Source organism: Rhipicephalus microplus, chromosome 4 (assembly GCF_043290135.1).
Source record: "Rhipicephalus microplus isolate Deutch F79 chromosome 4, USDA_Rmic, whole genome shotgun sequence".
Taxonomy (NCBI): domain Eukaryota; kingdom Metazoa; phylum Arthropoda; class Arachnida; order Ixodida; family Ixodidae; genus Rhipicephalus; species Rhipicephalus microplus.
The window spans coordinates 61,451,737-61,471,613 of record NC_134703.1 but is presented as its reverse complement, the minus strand read 5'-3'; the positions used below and the strand labels follow the sequence as shown (position 1 = coordinate 61,471,613).

The 19,877-nt window shown below is 42.2% G+C and overlaps 1 protein-coding gene across 2 annotated transcripts in view; it reads right to left on the bottom strand.

Annotated features, from left to right (window-relative positions):
- The window catches only part of LOC119172040 (centrosomal protein of 152 kDa), a 34,544-nt gene extending 16,141 nt beyond the window's left edge, over window positions 1–18,403 (bottom strand). Inside the window, exons 1-12 of one of the 2 annotated variants that reach the window (XM_037423009.2) lie at window positions 18,264–18,403; window positions 16,894–17,000; window positions 15,976–16,052; window positions 15,518–15,584; window positions 13,020–13,290; window positions 12,401–12,538; window positions 10,171–10,310; window positions 6,986–7,186; window positions 6,031–6,178; window positions 4,337–4,428; window positions 4,153–4,229; window positions 2,697–2,877 (exon numbers count right to left, since the gene is read on the bottom strand). In XM_037423009.2, coding sequence (XP_037278906.2) covers window positions 2,697–2,877; window positions 4,153–4,229; window positions 4,337–4,428; window positions 6,031–6,178; window positions 6,986–7,186; window positions 10,171–10,310; window positions 12,401–12,538; window positions 13,020–13,290; window positions 15,518–15,584; window positions 15,976–16,052; window positions 16,894–17,000; window position 18,264 — 1,500 coding nt within the window. In that variant the 5' untranslated portion in view covers window positions 18,265–18,403. The remainder of the gene's footprint in view (window positions 1–2,696; window positions 2,878–4,152; window positions 4,230–4,336; window positions 4,429–6,030; window positions 6,179–6,985; window positions 7,187–10,170; window positions 10,311–12,400; window positions 12,539–13,019; window positions 13,291–15,517; window positions 15,585–15,975; window positions 16,053–16,893; window positions 17,001–18,263) is intronic. The other variant, XM_075892850.1, reaches the window with a different exon arrangement.
- Between the last annotated feature and the right edge of the window lie 1,474 nt (window positions 18,404–19,877).

Genomic DNA, 19,877 nt, shown 5'->3' with positions numbered 1-19,877 from the left:
TGATTCGTGTAGATAAACCTACCAGTCTTTAATGTGCCTAGGTGGTTTTCTTTAAAGAACTCTTCATGCTGGCTGCATTGCGGGCTGAACTTTTGCAAGGAACCTCACGCTCTGTTCTTTAAGCAGGCTCGTGGTTTCCAGTCCGACGCGTTTTAAACACGTTAATTTTTGTTTAAGGGGGGACATGGTGTGTGGACATATATTCTGTATTTGTGGACCAAATATGATGAAAATATACATGCTTATGTAGTTTCTCCTGCTGATTTCAAATATGCAAAAAAATTTCATTGTAGGTCAAATAATTTAGAAGATACACAATGCTGCCACTCTATTGTTTTCGGAGACTATAGAAAAGAAAGGGCTTATCAAAAAGTAAATATTATTGCATAGCTATACAGTGCAATTAGCAATAAATGCAATGCTGCAAGCAGATTTCAAATTAAAGAAAAACTAGTGATTCTGCAGATGATGAAAGTTGAGGAGTCATCTCATGGTTATCACTTAGAAAGAAATTTAATACCTTCTAAATTTATATGAGAAGCAAATGGAAATTCTACTCTCAGCACTTTGTAATACACAGATCGGGCATTAGGTTAATGAAAAAATTATTGCTGTAGCTGTTCTAGATTGCAAGATATCAATCCGACAAACTAATAAAGTCACCAAAAAGCATGTTTTCAGAAAACTGAGAAAAAGAAATAAAACTCATTCATGTTCATTCAAGCCTACACATGTCATGATCGCTTTACAGGCCATCACATTAAGAAGCATGCAGTTATGCAGTATACAAATCTTTAGAAAATAAACAATCAAAAAAGCCTTTTCCAAGCAGCCATTTATTTACTGTCCCGGTTTCACCTGATCACACCTGCTGCTAGAGGTCATCGTACTCAGCTGCTGAACCTAAAGTCGCGGGATTGAATCCCAGCCATGGCAGCCACATTTCAACAGCGACAACATGCTAGAGGTCAAAGTTCGCCGTTCACGACGACCTTTTCCATTGACGCAATTACAATGGTGACGGCCGCCAGTGGCTACTAGTCATACCCCCTGCAGTCTGCGCTATGACATGTGCTTTCATTCTGATAAGCAATGTGTGCACTCTGGGGTAAAGACTTACCACCACGTTCGCCAACGGTACTTTTGGCGCGGCATGTACTGCTGCATGCAGAAATTCGTTCGCTCCTGCATAGATTGTCAGCGCCGCAAAACTTCAATGCACCTGTCGCCAGTAGGTCTGCAACCTCTACCTTGCCCTGCCAGGCCGTTTGTGCGGGTTGACATCGATTTGTATGGGCCACTTCCACCAACATTGGCTGGCAACCGCTGAGCCATTGTCGCTATGGACCACCTCACGCGATTCGCCAAAAATGCCGCTCTCCCCGCGGCTACAGCGAGCGATGTGGCCTCCTTACTGCTCCAACCATTCATGCTGTGACATGGTCCACCCCAGGAACTGCTCAGTGATCGAAGCCGCGTCTCCCTGTCTGAAGTCGTCGAAGTCATTCTCAAAGAGTGCAACGTTGTTCCCCGCAAAACTGCTGCTTAACACCCGCAGATGAATGGCCTCACCGAACGCTTCAACCGTACGTTCGGCGACATGCTCTCCAAGTACGTCGCTGCCGATTACACAAATTAGGATGCCATTCTGCCCTCAGCTATGCATATAATACCGCCCCTCAAAGCACTACTGGCTTTTCCCCCTTTTATTATATGGAAGGCACCCGTCGCACACCATCGACACGATACTTTCATGCAAGTCAGGTCCGTCTGACTGTGCGCCTATTTCTGCTAAAGCCAAGCTTGCTGAAAAATGTCAAGTTGCTTGCAAAGACCTTTACTGTGCATGATCAAGAGCGGCAAAAAAGCATTCGCGTTGACGCCAGCACTACTGCGCCCATGTTCCTCCCTGGAGCGCTCGTCTGGCTCTCGATCCCTACCACTGCAACTGGCCTATCTTCAAAACCGTTGCCCAAATACGAAGGCCCCTACCGTGTTGTCGAACTCACTTTCTCTGTAAACTACTCGATCGAACCCATCGAACCATCTTCGGACATGCGCCGTCGAGGGCGTGACATTGTCAACGTGGAGCGTCTCAAGGCCTACCATGATTCGCTCATAGTAACCAGCTGTTAGGTCACCAGGCGGCTCCTTTTTCGTACCCGGGGTTGTTGTAGCGAAGCCTTTGAACAGTGGGTCGTCCTCTCCAGTGCCTTCTAGTGAATCACTCTTTTCGTGAAAAGAAGAGTAGCTCGTGCAGAGAGTCGGTCCCCACATTGACTGTCGCTGTCGTGCATCATCGCCGAGTGTCCGCTAATAAACGTCTTAACAGTACTTAGATTTAGGTGCATGTTCAAGAACCCCAGGTGGTCGATACTTTCGAATCCCTCCACTATGGCGTCTCTCGTATAGTTGGACCCTTTTATGGGAGCAACTGATGTGGGAAACAACTGGTTTTAAGTGACACTACCGTGTTCAGCATCACAATAGGAGTTGATTAGACAATGAGAATGTGGTACTTTGCTTGTAAGACACCTCATGTAAGGGGCAAGAAATACTCCCATGTGCGCGTCTTGATAAAGGGGTGCGGCTGTAATTGTATCAAGGTTTTGGGACATAAAACCCTGATTATCATTATTATATCATACATGGCTTCCTGTTAGAAGCAATAATGTAAGACAAACAAAACAAGATACCTCTGCCATTTGCAGCTTTCCCCTGAGCTGGTCAAGCTCTTTGTCAGCGAGCGAGAGCCCATCCCTCGCCCTCAGGATCTCAGAGCGAAGGTGGCCAACCTCACGGCAGCACAGACGGACCTTCCACATCGGATCCTCAGAGGAAGGCTTACTGAGCGACCGAGCTGCTAGACTGTCATCGCTGCAAATAGATGTGAAAAAAAAAAACAAATTATAACATACCGGTGAGTGATCGACCAGCCTGGAGCGACACACGGGCAGTGGGTTGCAGAGCCTTGTGAAGCGTTCAATCCACCTCAACCACACTTATAGTCATTTCCCTCCACTTGTCTAGCCAACATGCTGATACATTGTAAATGACAAGTACATTCATGACAGAATCCTTTGACACCAAAAAGCACCTCCTAATGCGATAACTAGTTGCCAACAATGAGATGAAGTGTTGACATCTTCCGAAGGTGGCGACCAGTTCGAGAAAACTACACAGTTATTTCGTCCACATGGACAGGGTTTGAGAAGAATGCATGAAGCACTTGGTGCTGCATTTTATTTTTATTTTTTTACGTCTGAAGATTAAACAAAAAGCATTTAACACAAAAACATTTTCTCATTTCTTCTAACAGCAAAGCTGTTTACACCAGCCGTTGGTCGTAATCTGTTTCCAGAAAATTATCAACATTATGAACAAGCACACACTACATTCATCCTCTTCTTGTGCTAGTCACAGAACACTGCACCAATCTGTCCGACGGACGATTCTGATAACTCCGATGGGTGAGAGAATGAGACAGAGAAAGAACAGGAGAGAGACAGAAAGAGATATAAAAAGAAAAATTCTTTGTAATGATATTTCTTGACAAGGTGATGTTTGAGACCGTGTACCCACCATCTAAAGGTCACCATAACCACTCGGGCTACTTAGGGTTGCTAGCAGAGAATTATATAACGTTGTATAGTATAGCACAGGCGGGTTGGAAATGGAAGCAAGGGAGGAAGGAGAGGACAAAGCAAGAGTCACCACTGAAAGAGAGAGAGCAATATAATAATGGGAAGAAAGGCGAAAAAGAAATAAAGAGGGAGGAAGAGACAGAAAGAGGAAGCAAAAAATGGAAGAAAGACAAAAGAATACAAAGAGCAAGAAATATAGACAACAAGGCAATAGAAAAAATGACAAAAATTAGATAAAAATAGAACAATGAGAGAGAAAAAGAGGAAGAAAAAACAAAGAGAAAAATAAACAATAAAGACCACTCAGTTCCACTATTCCTACAGGCTTGGCACCGCTAGTGCAATGCTTTCACTTTTTTTCTTCTTTTTTTTTTTTTCCCCACTTGAGGTCCATTCCTGTGACAAGTCTACAGATAATCTGATACGTAAAATGACATTACGGCGGGCTCTGATGTGCCGAGCGAATCAAACACCAGTGCACCGTCCGTAAGTCCATTTTCCTCCTCACCTCTTTGATATTTCAGGATTGCAGAGGGCCATGTTTGCCTTGGGTACAAGAAGCTGATAGAGGTCATCAACTCCCTCCTGAAATAGTTACGAAAAGGCTTCAATGTCCAAGTTTCAAATGTGCGTTTCAGAAGATGCAGTGGCAAAGGTACTATTGGAAGGCGTGACAAAGAGTGATTACCAACCTCTAGTCGTTTCAATCTCTGTCTCTCCTTGCCCCTTTCCTCTTGAAGGGTCTGGAACTGTTCAAGGAGCTGTCTTGATTCATGGGGTGTGCCTTGATACAAGAAAATCATCGATTACGTGTATACAAGGCAAACGAAAAGCATGTAGCTTATTTTGGATGATTAAAATCACAACGAGTAGGAACTTTACAGTAGCCCATCAAGTTACTGCATTTACTTCACTCTTACGTGCACTTGACTGCTGCTCATGGACAGCAATTAAAGATGCAGCATCTTTGATCATAATGTGCACTCCAGTTATAAATGCAATGCTGTTGATTGATTTGTGGGGTTTAATGTCCCAAAACCACCATATGATTATGAGAGACGCCGTAGTGGAGGGCTCTGGAAATTTCGATCACCTGGGGTTCTTTATCGTGCACCTAAATCTGAGTACACGGGCCTACAACATTTCCGCCTCCATCGGAAATGCAACCGCCACAGCCAGGATTTGATCCCGCGACCTGCGGGTCAGCAGCCGAGTACCTTAGCCACTAGACCACCGTGGTGGGGCAATGCAATGCTGTTACTCTTTAGCTTTTGATAGCAAGAGAGAAATAAATAGCGGTTCTTCAAACCTTGAAAAACAAAATTTATGGTACCTTTGCTGAAGTGCTGACCAAGCACTTCTGTTCTCTACTGCTGGAACCTTACATCGCTATTAAGAGAGAACGTAGGTCCTGAAACTTTTTTTTTTTAATTCTTTGTCGATTGAGGTGAAGCTTGCTAAGTTTATGTGAATTTGTATGCAGATTTCAAATGTGCAATTATTTTTCTCTAGTATAATATGCAGTTTTTTTAAATATTAAACATTTGATATGCTTTTTGGGAGACATAGTTTGCCTAAACTGAGAGTTACACAGTAAATAAGCAATCCAAAACAACTTGAAACGAGCACTTAATGCAAGAAAACAATAATGGATAATCTAAACGCATTTAAACAAATGGTTTTTCATCACAAATATTTAACGTACCGTAAGTTTTGCTCACATGGGCTCACAACATCCGTTCTCATTTTCTCACACTGTCTACTCATTCCAGGTCATTCCGACATGCTATTTACTTTGCGACTCCTTCAGTTTAGGATGACTGTGGCTTTAAATTTAAAAACTACATATAGTACTAGGAAAATAATTGCATATTTGAAATCAGCACACAATGATACTTAAACTCAGCGAGTTTAATATGAATCCATAAAGAAGTTTTCAAAACGTTTTCAGATGCAGTGACCCCCTTAACTGTCTCGAGCATCTAATTTTCAGCAGCACCTGTGCCATCTGAGATGTCCAACACCTAAATGCCTTGAGCAGTATAGCTTGGACATAGGTGTACATTTTTAGTGGCAGTATGAAATGACTGCAAAGATAATACAGCTCTCTTGATGTTCAGTCAAGCATTGATCCAATTTTGAACTGTGCGGCGGCTGCATTTCCGATGGAGGCGGAAATGTTGTAGGCCCGTGTGCTCAGATTTGGGTGCACGTTAAAGGACCCCAGGTGGCCTAATTTCCGGAGCCCTCCACTACGGCGTCTCTCATAATCATATGGTGGTTTTGGGACGTTGAACCCCACATATCAATCATCAATCAATTTTGAACTGTGGAATAGAGGCTAACCCAGTTAAGCCTCTGGAAGCACAAAAGCCCTCACACTCACGGTTTTCCAAGAGTTCTTGGCACTGCTTCTGACTGCTGCTCAGGGATTGCGTAAGTTGGTTGATGGTGTCAGCTTTTTCCAAAAGCGTCGCTTCAAACTGCCTCTCGCGCTCCTCGAAACGAGCCTTGCACATCCGCAGTTCGTCACCCTGCAACAACAAGCATAGCCAGAATTTGTAACCAAGGCAAAGAGAATAGCACGTCTAAGCAGAGTCTTCGAATTGTTCTGGGGTGCTAACAGAAATAGGTAAAGAAGATAAATGGATACATTCAGCTACTGACATTACTGCAGGTGGACGAGAGGTGCAACTTCGAAGGGCAAACGCTGCAATCAAGAGTGGCAACAATATGGCTCTGCTGGCACACACAGTTAAACCTTGGTGTAATGAACTTCAATATAAAGCACGTCACTGCCTGTTTCTGGACATAACAGAGGTCACTCTCCATGATGAGTAAAAAAAAAAGATTTATTGTGGACTCTCTGAAAAAAGTAATAAATTCCCAGCAAGGATGACAAAATGAGAAATTGTGAGAGCCAACAAGAGGGTTCAGTAAATAAGGACAAATGTTGTTGATGGCATTCTGCGAGGAGCCAAAACCTTGGAAGTGGGATTGAAATAAGCTGGTGTCAACGACGATGAATGACGCACAGCAGCGAAACTCGCAACTACCATATTTACTTAAAGTTATTGCGAGCTTTTCTCCAGATTTTCGCTACCTGAGGTCGACCCTCGCGTTACAAGCAAATATCGAAATGCAAGTTGTCTAAAAAGTTCAATGATACACACATTTCTTTCATTTTCACTTTTTTTAACACAATAAAACGTCCCCCCTCGCGTTACAACTGTGGCCATGTTACATAGAGTAAATGCGGCAAATGAAGAAGATGGACTTAAAAGCACTCATCACAGTCAATCAGAGGGTGTCAAAAAAAGAGAGAAGGAAAAAAAGGTCACTTTTGCGGCCAAGCTTCTGCTCAGTTCATCAATTTTCTCGTTCAGGTTGTACACTTCGGCCTGATGCTTCTGCTTCCGCGTTTGCAGCAAATTATCGTAGTCTCTCTTCAGGTGCACGAGGGCATCTGAACTGCTCAACTCTGAAACCTGCTCTTGCAGCATTCTGATGGTGGCCTCTGCCACTTTCATCTTCTCAATGTGCTGCAAGTGAATGCATCCATAAAAACCTGTTTTAAGTGTCAACAGCAAAAGTTAAATATGGAAACTCTGCTTTATCACCGCAAGCTCTCTCAACGATTCGAGACACCTGTCAGTACTTCTGGATAGCTTATCGTCTCAATTACAATGGAATGGAAGTGACGCTTTTACACATCTTAATGCTGTTTCCTGCAGTTTTAGACACGCCATAAACTGATTAGTTAATTCATTTAACTAAGGCTTTGAGTTATTTTTCACCAACCAAAGTTTTTTAACATGCATCTAAATCCATGTATTGTGTATGTGCATTATGCATGTGTATTTTCAATTAGCTTCAACTGAAATGCAACTTCAAGGATAAGCAATCGATTTTGCAGCCTCGTGCCGCAATTACTCCAACGCTGCCGAAATGCTCATGTTAACTGACTATCAAGTAAATAATACTGTAAGGCAGTCCAAATGTGCATTAAAAGAACCATAAGAGTACTGAATGCTGGGCAAGTTGGTAATTCATAACTACAAAACTGTGCGAAAAAGCAGCAAGAAACAGAGAAGGCACACACACAAGCCCAGACTAGCAACTGAAAGTTTACTGAAGGATACACATATATAAGAACCATACAGGCAAACATAAAAAATCTATGGTCGAACCTCACATTTCACTGTAGCACCCTTTCAATCCTCACATCCGTATTTAAAAATGCAAGAGAAAATGAGGCATTAGTACCAATTCCCTGACCCAAGACAGGAGAGCTAATACTGAACACGAAAATTATACACACTAATGGAACCAAAATTCACATGTAGTGTTCAGTAATTGTTTTACTCATTTAATTATTACCAGTGTAAACAAAATTCTCTGTCAGAAAGCTCACATATATAATGCACAGGACGCATATTTCTCAAGCCAGTTGAATAACATGAATACATACCTGCCAACCTGGCAACAGAGAAATTTGTAAAACCTCCGGGAGGAGAAGGGGGTGGGTGGTTACCGTTTTTTTTTTTTAATTTGTCGCTGTGATAGATTTGGCTTTAGTGACAAGCATAATAATGTTTTGCCACCATAAGTCAAATTGACTCGCTGAATTATTTTCCCCTATTTCTCACACCAAAAGAAAAAAAAAACATTGTTAAAAACAAGAGTGGGGGGAGAGTCCCCCAAACACAAGCCCAAACATCGGCGTCATCGGCGTTGCAGTCTCATAATGACCTGAAGTGGCCGAACACACAAAGGTAGGGTTCCTCACTAAGGTGAGAGTCTCAAAAGGGGGAGCGCAAATGCTCCCTAAATTTCGCGTCATCAAAACAACTAGCAAAAAATCTATTTCCGTCAAAACAATTCGCATATGTCTTCATGAGTGAACGGATGGGACGGCGCAGTTGGCTGCCACGAAAGCGCAGGTGATAGCTTTGGCTTTGCTCGCCACTACTAGATTCTTTGAACAAGAACGCCAAAATGCTTCAAGCCTTTTTTACATCTTTACTGCTTTTGATCTACCGATTTGTCAGCCACATGCCCTCATAGCTCGTAGATTGCTATCCCATCGCAGATCACGGTTTTGTGCTCGGCGGTTGCAGCAAACGGTAGTTTTGTTTTCAATCCACGTGCCTTCACAACTAAGTTGTTTTATGCTATCTATGATCGCGACTGCCACAGTTTTGTGAACAGAGTTTGCTGAAAGCAGCGTTGCTTGGACTAGTCGAGCGTTGGCCGCACACACACTTTCAGAGTTCTGTCAGCAATACATTAGAGTGCCTCAATGCACTAGTTCGGGCGCCGCCATTGAGGCACTCTACCAAACATGACCGCGTCAAACGACCACGGTTTCGTCCACAGCGGTTGTGGCAATGACAACCGCGTGCACTGTAGAAGACAATGCGTGCGCTGGTCGCACGCATACTTCCGAAGCTTCGAGCACGCTGCTCTCGATCGGCCTTGGTTCGATGGTTTCGGAACTGAAGTTCATAGTACACGCGGCGATCAGAAAAAAGTGTTCAGAACATTCGAATTTCGGCCGTGTTGAGATATGAATTTGGCTGGGAATTTCACGAATTCGTATTTGCCGCGGTTTCACATCACTGAAACTCTACTGCACGTTTAGATGTGCGCCTTTCAAATTCGATGATAATAAAATGCGGTGGGTTCGGAAAAAGCCTGGAATGGACTGACCTGCATTTTAATCAATGAGGCCAGATCTCGCACACAAATTTCAATTTCCGAGAGATTTTTATGGCAACCGTACAAACGAGAAACTTGCCAAGTATATGATGATGATAACACCAATACATATTGTTCTCTCCTGGTGGCGGAATATAGCACAACGCCATTTATATGGCCTCTGCGACTAGCTACAGCAATGCACCGTACCCAATCGCGAAGGCCACACTTTATTTATTTTTTTTTTTTGTCGGAAATGATATATTTTTTATAAAATTTCAGGCAAGATTCGTAAAATCAAAAGCACGGTCAAAATCAGTACATTTTACGGAAAAATCGAAAGAGTTGGCAGGTATTTGAATAATGTAGGAAATAAGCTGCGAGACGTCTCAATGTCTCATCGTTGTGATCAAATACACCTAAATATTTGTCAATACACAAAATTATGATCTGACCATCGCTAATGCCGCATACTGGCATCTTACACAACTTCTCCCAGTCGTGCGAACAGTGCAATGAATGGTAGACTCTCATTAAACAAAACCTGAGCGGACCAGGAAAATCTCTTCTATTTAACAGGAGTTCCATTTACTGTGATATGAACACAGGTGCAAAATACAAGTACAAGATCAATCATAACAGTCAGTTGTTCATTTTAAGAAATTTCTGTTTACTGACAGCCTACTGTACCAAACATAATCTTTTTGGTTCTCGTTATTTTGAAGAAAGCTCCACCTAAGCGAAAACATATCGACAGGTCTTATATCAATTCTCTACTGCGCTGCAGCAGAGGATCAGTTCTCCAAGCTTCACAAATGAAACTAACCTCTTCTCTGCATTTAGTTTCGATTTCCAGCTGGTTCTGGAGTGTGGAAAGCCTGACAGAAAGCTCGGCATTCTCAGTGGTCTTGTTTGCCAAGGCCTGGTTTGCTTGGTTCCAGTTCTCCATGTACATCTTTGCACTGGCTGTGCAGGAAACAGGACAGAAATGAGGCACATGACAAAATCTCTTTCAATAACACTGCTGTCAGTACAACACTGCTTCGAACTCTGCCAGATATGCATGCAGAAATGGCCCCAAAAAAACTAAATGTGGGAATTAAAAAATAGGTGAGTAGGCAAGCTGAAGTTCTTCACATATCATATTTTGGAAAATGTTCCATGCCTGTGGCGGTATTATACTGCATCAAGACAGACTGATCCCGCCAAAATGCTTGATTTACATATGTTAACCTAAAGCAGTGTCCAAAAGGAGAGGCTTTGAGAGTTGTCTAGAAACGTAGCAGAATGGGGATAGAATAGCCTATTGAAATTATGTGGTATTGCGCTATGACAAAACAGTTATGTTTATGATGCTCCCATTAGGAAGATGCACATAGCGTTACATGGCGGCTACACACGAGTATCACAGATATCCTTCAGTGCCAAGGAGTTGCCAAGCTGAGCTAACCAGGAGACTTGCATATTTCTTTTGGGATGTTAAACCCCACATATCAGACTTGCATATTTCAGCATGGGGGCAAGTTATTCGATAAACTTAGCTCAGTTGCCTCGCCTCTGTAATCTAGTGGCTAAGGTACTCGGCTGCTGACCCGCAGGTCGCGGGATCGAATTCCGGCTGCGGCAACTGCATTTCCTATTGAAGCAGAAATGCTGTAGGCCCATGTGCTCAGATTTGGGCGCACGTTAAGGAACCACAGATGCTCAAAATTTCTGAAGCCCTCAGGCGTCTCTCATAATCATATGGTGGTTTTAGGATGTTAAACACCACATATCAATCAATCTATCAAACTTAGCTCAGTTACTTCACTTCATGAATCAGCCAACAAACTACACTTTTTTGGGCAAGCTGTCAAGTCCCCTTCAGGTACGAATTATGATCCACTGCCTGCAAATGCATGAAATTCGCGTGGAATAATTCCAAGGCACCTGGTATTACATTCCAAGAAAGAAAATGAAGGAACATTGTTTTGTGCGAGTTTCAGTAGTTAATGTGATCAACTACTTAATTATTCCAAAAGCGGTCAGCCTCAATCCTTGCGTCAAAAAAATCCAGATATCATACCCAAAATGCCATCACAGTTTGTTCTCTGGTCATATTCATTTAGAGCTAAGAAAAAAAAAACGGAAAACTCTTGACATTGGTCCTGAAACGCGGCACACCGAACGGTTGTTGAACATGGTAGTGTCTCCAGCAAGGTGACCTTCTGCAACAACATGCAGCAAAATAAAGTTATGTGACTGCTAGCTGCCCACTCAGGAGGCCCGTACGAATATGCACACTGCGTTTCAAGCTATTTGAAGAAACACGCGATGTGTGACACGCCTCCAAAGTTGATGTGTACCATTGTACACACCACTACAGAAGACGATATAGCAGTAAGAAGTATACAGATGACACCATAATGAAAAAAAAAATGTTTGAGGGGCTGTGCCACATTGACATATTCGTTGTAATCTATTTCACACTTAATCCAGCAGGTAAAGGTAAAAAAAAAGAACTCACAAAATGGCAAATTTGCATACACATGAAATCATCTCTCCTAGCCGGTATTCACAAAATTTATTTAGCTAATGAACTATAGAGTGCATCAAGACATGATAAATTCTAGTTTTAAAAGAAAGGTGCATACAATATTTGGCCATTAATTTTTACAAAGACATGACGCGAAGGCTTTCAGATGAATTACACCGCTTACCTATTTTCAATGAAGACAAAGATATCCATTTATTATATCAGGTTTATCACTGCTTCTACAGTTAAGTGTACTGTACTCACACTCTCGTTCTTCTACTAGTTAACTTGCCAAATTTATTGTGCTAGACAGAACATACTGTATTAACCTGTGCAGGAGTGCCCTTTACCCAATCATGAAAAAACGATGGACCTTACAGGAACATATGATAAATACTCAGATGAAGACTGATCCAAGGGAGATACAGGCCCAAAACAACCTGAAAGCACTTCTGTACATTTCCCCTTCACGTCCTGCACGTGCAAATTCACCTTTACTGGGGCTACTCAATGCAAGGAGAGGATACGAGCTGCCACAAACCTTGCACAGTAGTCACCTTGTCCTGCAAAGAGGTGATCTCTGCTCTAGATGACTCTCGAAGATTTTCCAGCTCGAACTTGAGTCGTTCGACTTCCCTCGTTCGCGCCTTGTACATCACTTCGAGCTGAACGTACTCATCTGAAAAAAATGCGGCACATTTTACATTTCTGTGGTTGGTTCTCTATGCCTGGAATGAGCACATGGCGCTGCTGAGGAAACTACCTGGTAACATGAACAGAGTGTATAGGCAAGTACTCTACCTATAATAACAATAATTCAGAATAGTTGGTTTTCGTCAATATGCACAATGTTAGATTAACATTTAAAAGAACTATACAAACATGTAAAACAGGTAGGAAAATAAATACTAGGCCGTGGCTGATGATTTTCACTTTCCGAAAGGATTCACGATTTGTGGTAGGGTGCAAACCTTCTGGTAGTAAGCATGACCAATGATTGCAAAAGATTTGGCAGGTATTTAGTGGTACATCAGAGAGAAATAAATTACCAATACATTGACCACCTCTAATTACCTTCAACTGCCTTAGCAGCCAACATGAGCCAACGTTAGTTAACAAAAGCCAGCAGTTGGATACATCAATAACTACACTGCACTCACCTGACTGCTTTGTGAAGGCGGTCCCGTGAGAATGAGGGGGGTGTTGACCATTTGGGGGCATAGCAGGATTCTGGTGGATGCCGTTGCTTCCTCCATTCAAGCCATCACCCATGCCATAGCCTTGTAGCATAGGACTCCCGAGATCCAGGCCATTGGTGTAGTTGTCGGAATACGTGTTGAGCTCCGGGACGTGAGTTGCACGAGTTGTGGGCGCATTCTGGTGGGTGCCCATTCCATAGTATGGTGTGGAGAAAGGTTTCCCCACGTAGTTCTGCAGCAAAGTTAATGGCAAGCAATTTTATTGTCTATGATGGTCAGCATAAAGACACCGAAGGAAGTAGTGCATTAGACGCATGGAAATACGATTACTAATGCATTTGACCCAGAAAGCACCTGCCAGTGCCTGTAGTGCCAGCACAATTTAAGCAGTCATGAGCTTAACTCTTTCGTTACTACACCTATTCAAATCAATCCCCGGTGATTGTCGCTTTGGATCATTGATTTTAACATGTTGAATTTGCTTCTCGTGCACCGAGAACTTTCTAGTAGTTAGTCCAGCCACTCAACTTTCATAATCAGTTATAATTTGCCCATTTTGGCAACATAGTGATTTCCGACAGACCTTTGTGCAAGCAAATGTGTGTATGTTGTTGGGAGAATGCACTTGGCTGGCAAACTTGACAGAAGTGCTTGCCCCTCGTGGTTATGTTGCAGTAACATCAAATTTCTGTAATAAAAAGAACCTTTTCAAGTCAAATATCAAATGAAGGTGTCAGCTTCAAAATCTGATAGTGTTGAGCAGTAATTACTGCCAGAAATGTATGCCAGCTATTCAACAGGGAGCTGTTGGTTGGAGTAGGGGAAAATTTATTTAACAAAAAATATTTCCAAAGGTCCGCCGCATGTGTAAAGTGTTGAGGTGGCCTTTTCAACCAGTTTCCAGCAGCTTTTGTTTCGTTTGTATTGTTATATCAGACACAGGGCCGCGTCTAGTGTCACTAGTCGCTTCTATGCCGTCGTCGTTACGCCTGCATAGATGCACACCTGTGCTGCAAAAAAACATGCACTGCCCGAAACAGTCTTGCAATCACATCTGAATTACCACACTTCGACTTAAAGTAGTATGGCGACGATGTTTTGCATCAACCGAAGACATCCGCAGTCATTCATGGGTCTGCTTTGTTTACGGCCTCTTTAAGATGTCTCCTCCCCCGCAAGTGCATGGCTGCTGACATTCGTGCCTCTGGTTGCGTGCGAGGCCCACACGTCGTAGTGTGGTGTGCCGATGCCAGCAGCACAGCCTCCCCTCATGACAGGAAAGCCGCCAGAGCACATCTCGGTTTCATACTACGGAGCGCCGCAAGACGTTTTAGGACTGTGTGTGATATTCTTTTTTTTCTTCATAATTATCTGCAGAAGTACAAATAAATATACCTAAATGCTCGTATAGGAACGCCAACCTATGCAGAGAGAGGTGGCCAATGGAAAGAGGTGATGCTAGACTGGTCAAGTTTTTATTTTATTTACATAGTCCCTGCAACGCCGCAGTGGCATTACTGCAAGGGGGGGTACATACAAAGTCAGTACAGTTAATGACATTTCTGTGATAGTGTACAATAACATAACAAAAAATATAACTATAACATTTAACATTCACAGTACGTAAACAAAATTTTTAAACGGTATGGAACACAACAAACAGTGGACGTTTGATTCAGTGATTCAGTGGATATTTGATCTATGGAGGGATTGTTCGCATTACAAACATGCATTTATATTATAACACCTGCAGGCTCTTATCATAAAAAGAGAAGTTAATGAGAGAAGTGCACGAGTTCACCTGTATCTCAAAAAAAAAAAAAAAAAAAAAGATGTAATGCCCGACCACATGGCACGACCAATGAAGAAGCACCTTGGTTCCGATTTTCTTTGTAGATGTTAATAAAAACATTGTGTAGAATTTTCATACTGTTTCTGGGTCATTTATCTTCAATATGTATATTCTAAATTTTCTTTGTTTTAAATATTTTTGCATATATAGCGCTTTTTATTACACTGTTTACCATACTTTATCCTCCCACCACTAGCTCTCCACTCGACCTAATTCATGAAAGCCAGCAGCGAGATCACGCGCATAGTGGTTTTCGTCCCATTTCTCGGGAGCTTCGCTGATCAATTACCAGCTGGCAAACAAAACTTTTCACATTTCGATTCATTCCAACATATTTCCGTTGCTCCACAACATATGTTTCTTGGAAAGCTCATTGTGCAAACTTTGGTATGCTGCAATGCATGCTGGAGTACTTTTCAAACTGGCAAGAGCTATTTTCCCCGAGACATATGAAGAATAACCATTTTCACGCGATATCGAAAGCATTCAGAACCAACTAGGCAAGTTACAGAACCAACTAGCCAGTTACCAGTTCTTTCACGACTTTCTTTTTCTTAAATAATTAGTGAATGAAATATTGTTATTAATGTAAAAGCAACAATCTTACCTGTCCGTCCTGATTCGGAGTAGAGGTTGTCGCACCATAACCAATAACCCCAGGGGGCTTGAAGTACCTAGAAATGCAGGACTCTGGTAACCAAACAGAATCTGGTAGTTTCAAGTTTTATGTGTAAAATTGAGATCACAAAAAAATCACCACAAGGGTCATGAATAAGCTGTTGCTGCGTGAAGTGCATTGATAAAACCATCGTAGGAATTTAAAAAAAAACAACACCACAACATGGGACCACTAAGACAACAATACATGACAAAACACAGATGACCAAGTGCACACTGCACATAAGCTCTTTCATGCACATGCATTCCAACGTTTTACACTTGGCTAAGAAAAAAAATGACAGGAACATTTCCATCAACTTTCTATCACATCAAACAAGATTAACTACAATAGTATTTCTCTTTTGCTGATCATGCTGGTTGCAAAGAAAAGCCAAGACAACTCACTGGTCAGCAGAAAGGTCTTCATCATCATCTGACAGTCCCTCCAAGTCATCAAAGCCATTTGCAACTGCTTGTTGCAGCTATAAAGAGAATTAAATTCAGTTATCAGTAGGGGTGTACAAAAATAATTTCTTTGTTCGAAACACATTTGATACCAAAATTCATATTCTGATTTTCCCAAATATTCAGCCATGACCAAACAGGTAGTTAAGGAGGCAACGATTTGCAGAAATTTGAATATTCGAACATGCACAAATGACAAGTGCTACAAGTACTCATTTTTACAGCGAAACATCATTAATATGTGCATTTCTCACGTCTAAAATGGTGAAAACATGATTGGAATGAATTTCCAACCAAGATTTCACAGAGCTTGAAGTATTCGCTGACATAGTGGACCATCCTGTGTCTACCGGTCAGTGCATGCTGAACAACAAACCCTTTTATGCCAGATGAACAAGTTTTACCACTACGAGAAATGACGGAGTTGAATGTATTCTTTTGTTGTGAACTGCTTCAGTGTAAGAGCAGCTCGTGAAACTTACTAAGCATTTAGTTTTTTTTAGAACATTGTAGTCATTCTTTACTGATATTTAGTAGAGGCTCGTAAAATCTATAACCAGAAACTAGAATAAACTTAAGTTTTGCAGTCAACCCTGCTCCCAAGCAACAGTTTCTCTTTTGGTATTTCAGCCAAACTGACCAGAATTTCGCCATAGAATCAACATTTTGCCAGTAAACTGGATAAACAGTGTTACACAAAGTACCTTCCGTCTCGAACAGCGTTACAAGTATTTCATTATATACAAATGCTTAACTTTTTTTTTTTCTTATGGTGTAGGCTAAGCTCTGCATATTTATGATACAGCAGCTGCCCGATACATATTCGGTTCCTTACTATACCAAAATCGATAGACAGACCTCTTCTGCTTTTCTCCTAACTTCGGCAGAAGCCTCGTCTTCTTCATCATGGTCGATGTCGAACTTCAGTTCGTCAGCGGCACCAAGCAAGCTCATGCCCGGCTCCACTAAAAGTGAACATCAAACACCAGGTAAGCACTTGTGTTGGCATGTCATTTCGACATATGGCATGGTATATCACATTGGTGAGTACAAGGAGTAGATGCACAGATAACGCTAACAGATCTAATACTATTACAAGAGGTTCATATGTACGTATTTTAGCGAGGCAACATTTGATAGCATGCTGTTGCAACAGACCTGATGACTGCACAGGACCCAAAAGTAGGTCTTGGTGTGCAGTTTCAGTGCAATACAATGTCAGTGTTTGTCAAGGTGATCTTTTTTTTTTTTTTTTGAGGCCATGGAGCGCGAAAGTCAAAAAGTTTACACAAGTCATAATCACAGGATGATTATTGATTTTTTATATGCTTCGTTTGTCCAAACTGCAACACAAGTCGACTACTTTGCTTGTATATTAACAATGCAGAAAACCATATGAAAGTGGAATACCACGCAACACCAGTCTACTTCACGTAAACTTTGCCAGCCGAGCTTGTCGACATTTGGCTGAATAAGTCGTTTTTTTTTTTTCTTTAGTAAACATGTTCCGAAACTGCAGCAGGTGTGTGTAGCATAGATCAGTTTCTTGCACAGATGCCCAGTTCTCAAAAGCGAGTTTACGATTATAAATTACGGATCCTCACTGATGTATTTCTTCAACGCAGAGTCAATAAATAGAACCTACCGAATTTTACGTGAAAACACGTACGAAGCACGAGTATCACGGCACGCGCGGTGCTGCTCACGATCACTCGGCATCGTTGCGAATTTCAGCGTTGTGCAGCCGATCGTGTTTTGCATAAGCGCTGCTGAAGTACGAAGTCGGCTCTCTATGCGAGTCGTCCGAAGGCACAGCCTTCCATTCCTGAACACGACCGCCGTATGCCCACCTGTAGCCGCGGCTGTTTTCTCTGCACAACAACTGATTCGGATAACTCGGCCCCATATGTTCGCGGTGTTCGTTTTACCGCGAAGATCAGCGACTCTGCGACAGAAAAACCAATTAAGATCTTGAAGAATGTTATCAAAAATCTCTCGCAATGTAGTGGGAGTAAGGTACGAAGGGTTCATTCACGTCTTGCAGAGATACCAACGGTAAGTACGCGCCAGCGTGTTTGGGATGGATTCGCCTAGATCGATGCACCTAGCAGACTCCTCGTCACTGTAGAACGTGAGAAGCATCGTCGATGGTCGGCCAACGCACAGGAAACACGCTTGAGACGCCAACAGACGTGCGACACAATCGGTTACAGGCAACGCGCGCTTACTTGCAGCAGCCGGTCAGCCCGATGGCGGGCACACACCGCTCGCAGAGCTTAGGCAGCAGGCTTGCCGTCTCGAGCAACTCGTGCCATCTGTGGAAAGCCCGAACGAGGACAGCCGGACGAGATAAAAAAACGTAACAACGTCGAGGAGCTGGTTGCGCGGTAGCCGCATCAACTTGGTAAACAAAAATATTAACCTGCCTGCCGCTCGCGCCCGCACAAACAAAACAGACGCCGAAATGTGGTGAAGCCGCGAAGTCACAGACACTTACGCGAAAGTTACGTACACCTGCCTGTCCTGTATTATTTTTAACTTTTAATGCTAACAAACGTTTTTTTATTTATTTTAAATACAAAATACTAGGCCTTTTTAAAAATATATAAAAGTTAGCAAAAATGTGGTCTTTGAGAAGTGTGTTTGTAAGCCTGTTTGAGATGTCAATTTAACAATATCGAGCTGGCAAAAATGCTAAATTCGACGTTTCTAGATCAATCTTTTTGCTTGCATTTTATGGCTCATATGTCTCGTTGTTATCATAGAGTTTCTCAAATATTGGGAAACTGTATGGTTGTTATACTCACAGTGATCTCGGAAGCCACGACATGACTCCTAAAATAGCAGACGATTGCATAGAAGCTCCTCCTTTGCTAAACTTCTCAAAGTAGCACTCCAATTCGTTCAAAGGGCAACCACCCATGAATCTGTGCGTGAGAAGGAAAAAAAAACGCATTCCAAGAGGCACTCTACGCAGCTGCCGCCGTTTTAATCCCACCTGACAGCGGTATACGTGCTCATAAAACGAGGATGAACGAGATGCGCCAGGTTTCAGCGGTTAGCCGAATTTATTTCAGGTTACTATCAGCCATTCAGGCCCGTATAAATGATACACATGTTGACTGAAATAAAGTTTCAGGTCGGCAGTATGCCCCTCGAAGGGACAACCGAAAAAAACTCATTAAATCAAATCAATATAGTTGAGGTTTTAAGCCCAAGGCCACCTTATGACATAAGCCCATGGGCTCCTAGCATTATGCCTCCTTAAAAAATTAAAACATAATAATAACGATAATAATAATAATAAGAAGAAGAATGCTAGCCAGCAGAGCTGGTTCTTGCTGAGTTCTGTAAATTTTCTCATTTCTTCCTACTTTTTATTGTGTTTTTGTTTATTTTCATTTATTTCTTTATCTCTTTTGCTTGCTCAATCTTTCTCTTTGTTCCTCTTTCTTTTCTTTCTATTTTTCTCTTGCTTCTGTCATTTCCTCTCTGTCTCTCGCTTTATATCTTTCTTACTCAATGACATTCTTTCCTTCTTTCTTCATTACTGTTTATTTCTCCTTTCTTCATGCTGTGCTTGTCTCTCTTCTCTCTTCATCACCTCCTCGCACACATTTCGTTATCCCACTCCTTGATGAACTATACAAGGCTGTGCTTTGCTCTGCTAGCGTGCCTAGGTAGATAAGTAGTCAGGATATGGCCTACAGATCAAGGGCATGCATGTTTTTTGAATCCACTCTCATGAAGGATTTATTTTTATTTTATTTTTTTGGCCAAGAAATCTTCTATCTGTGCACTCATTCTCTAGCCCATCAGTGTTTAAAGCACGCCAGAGAAAT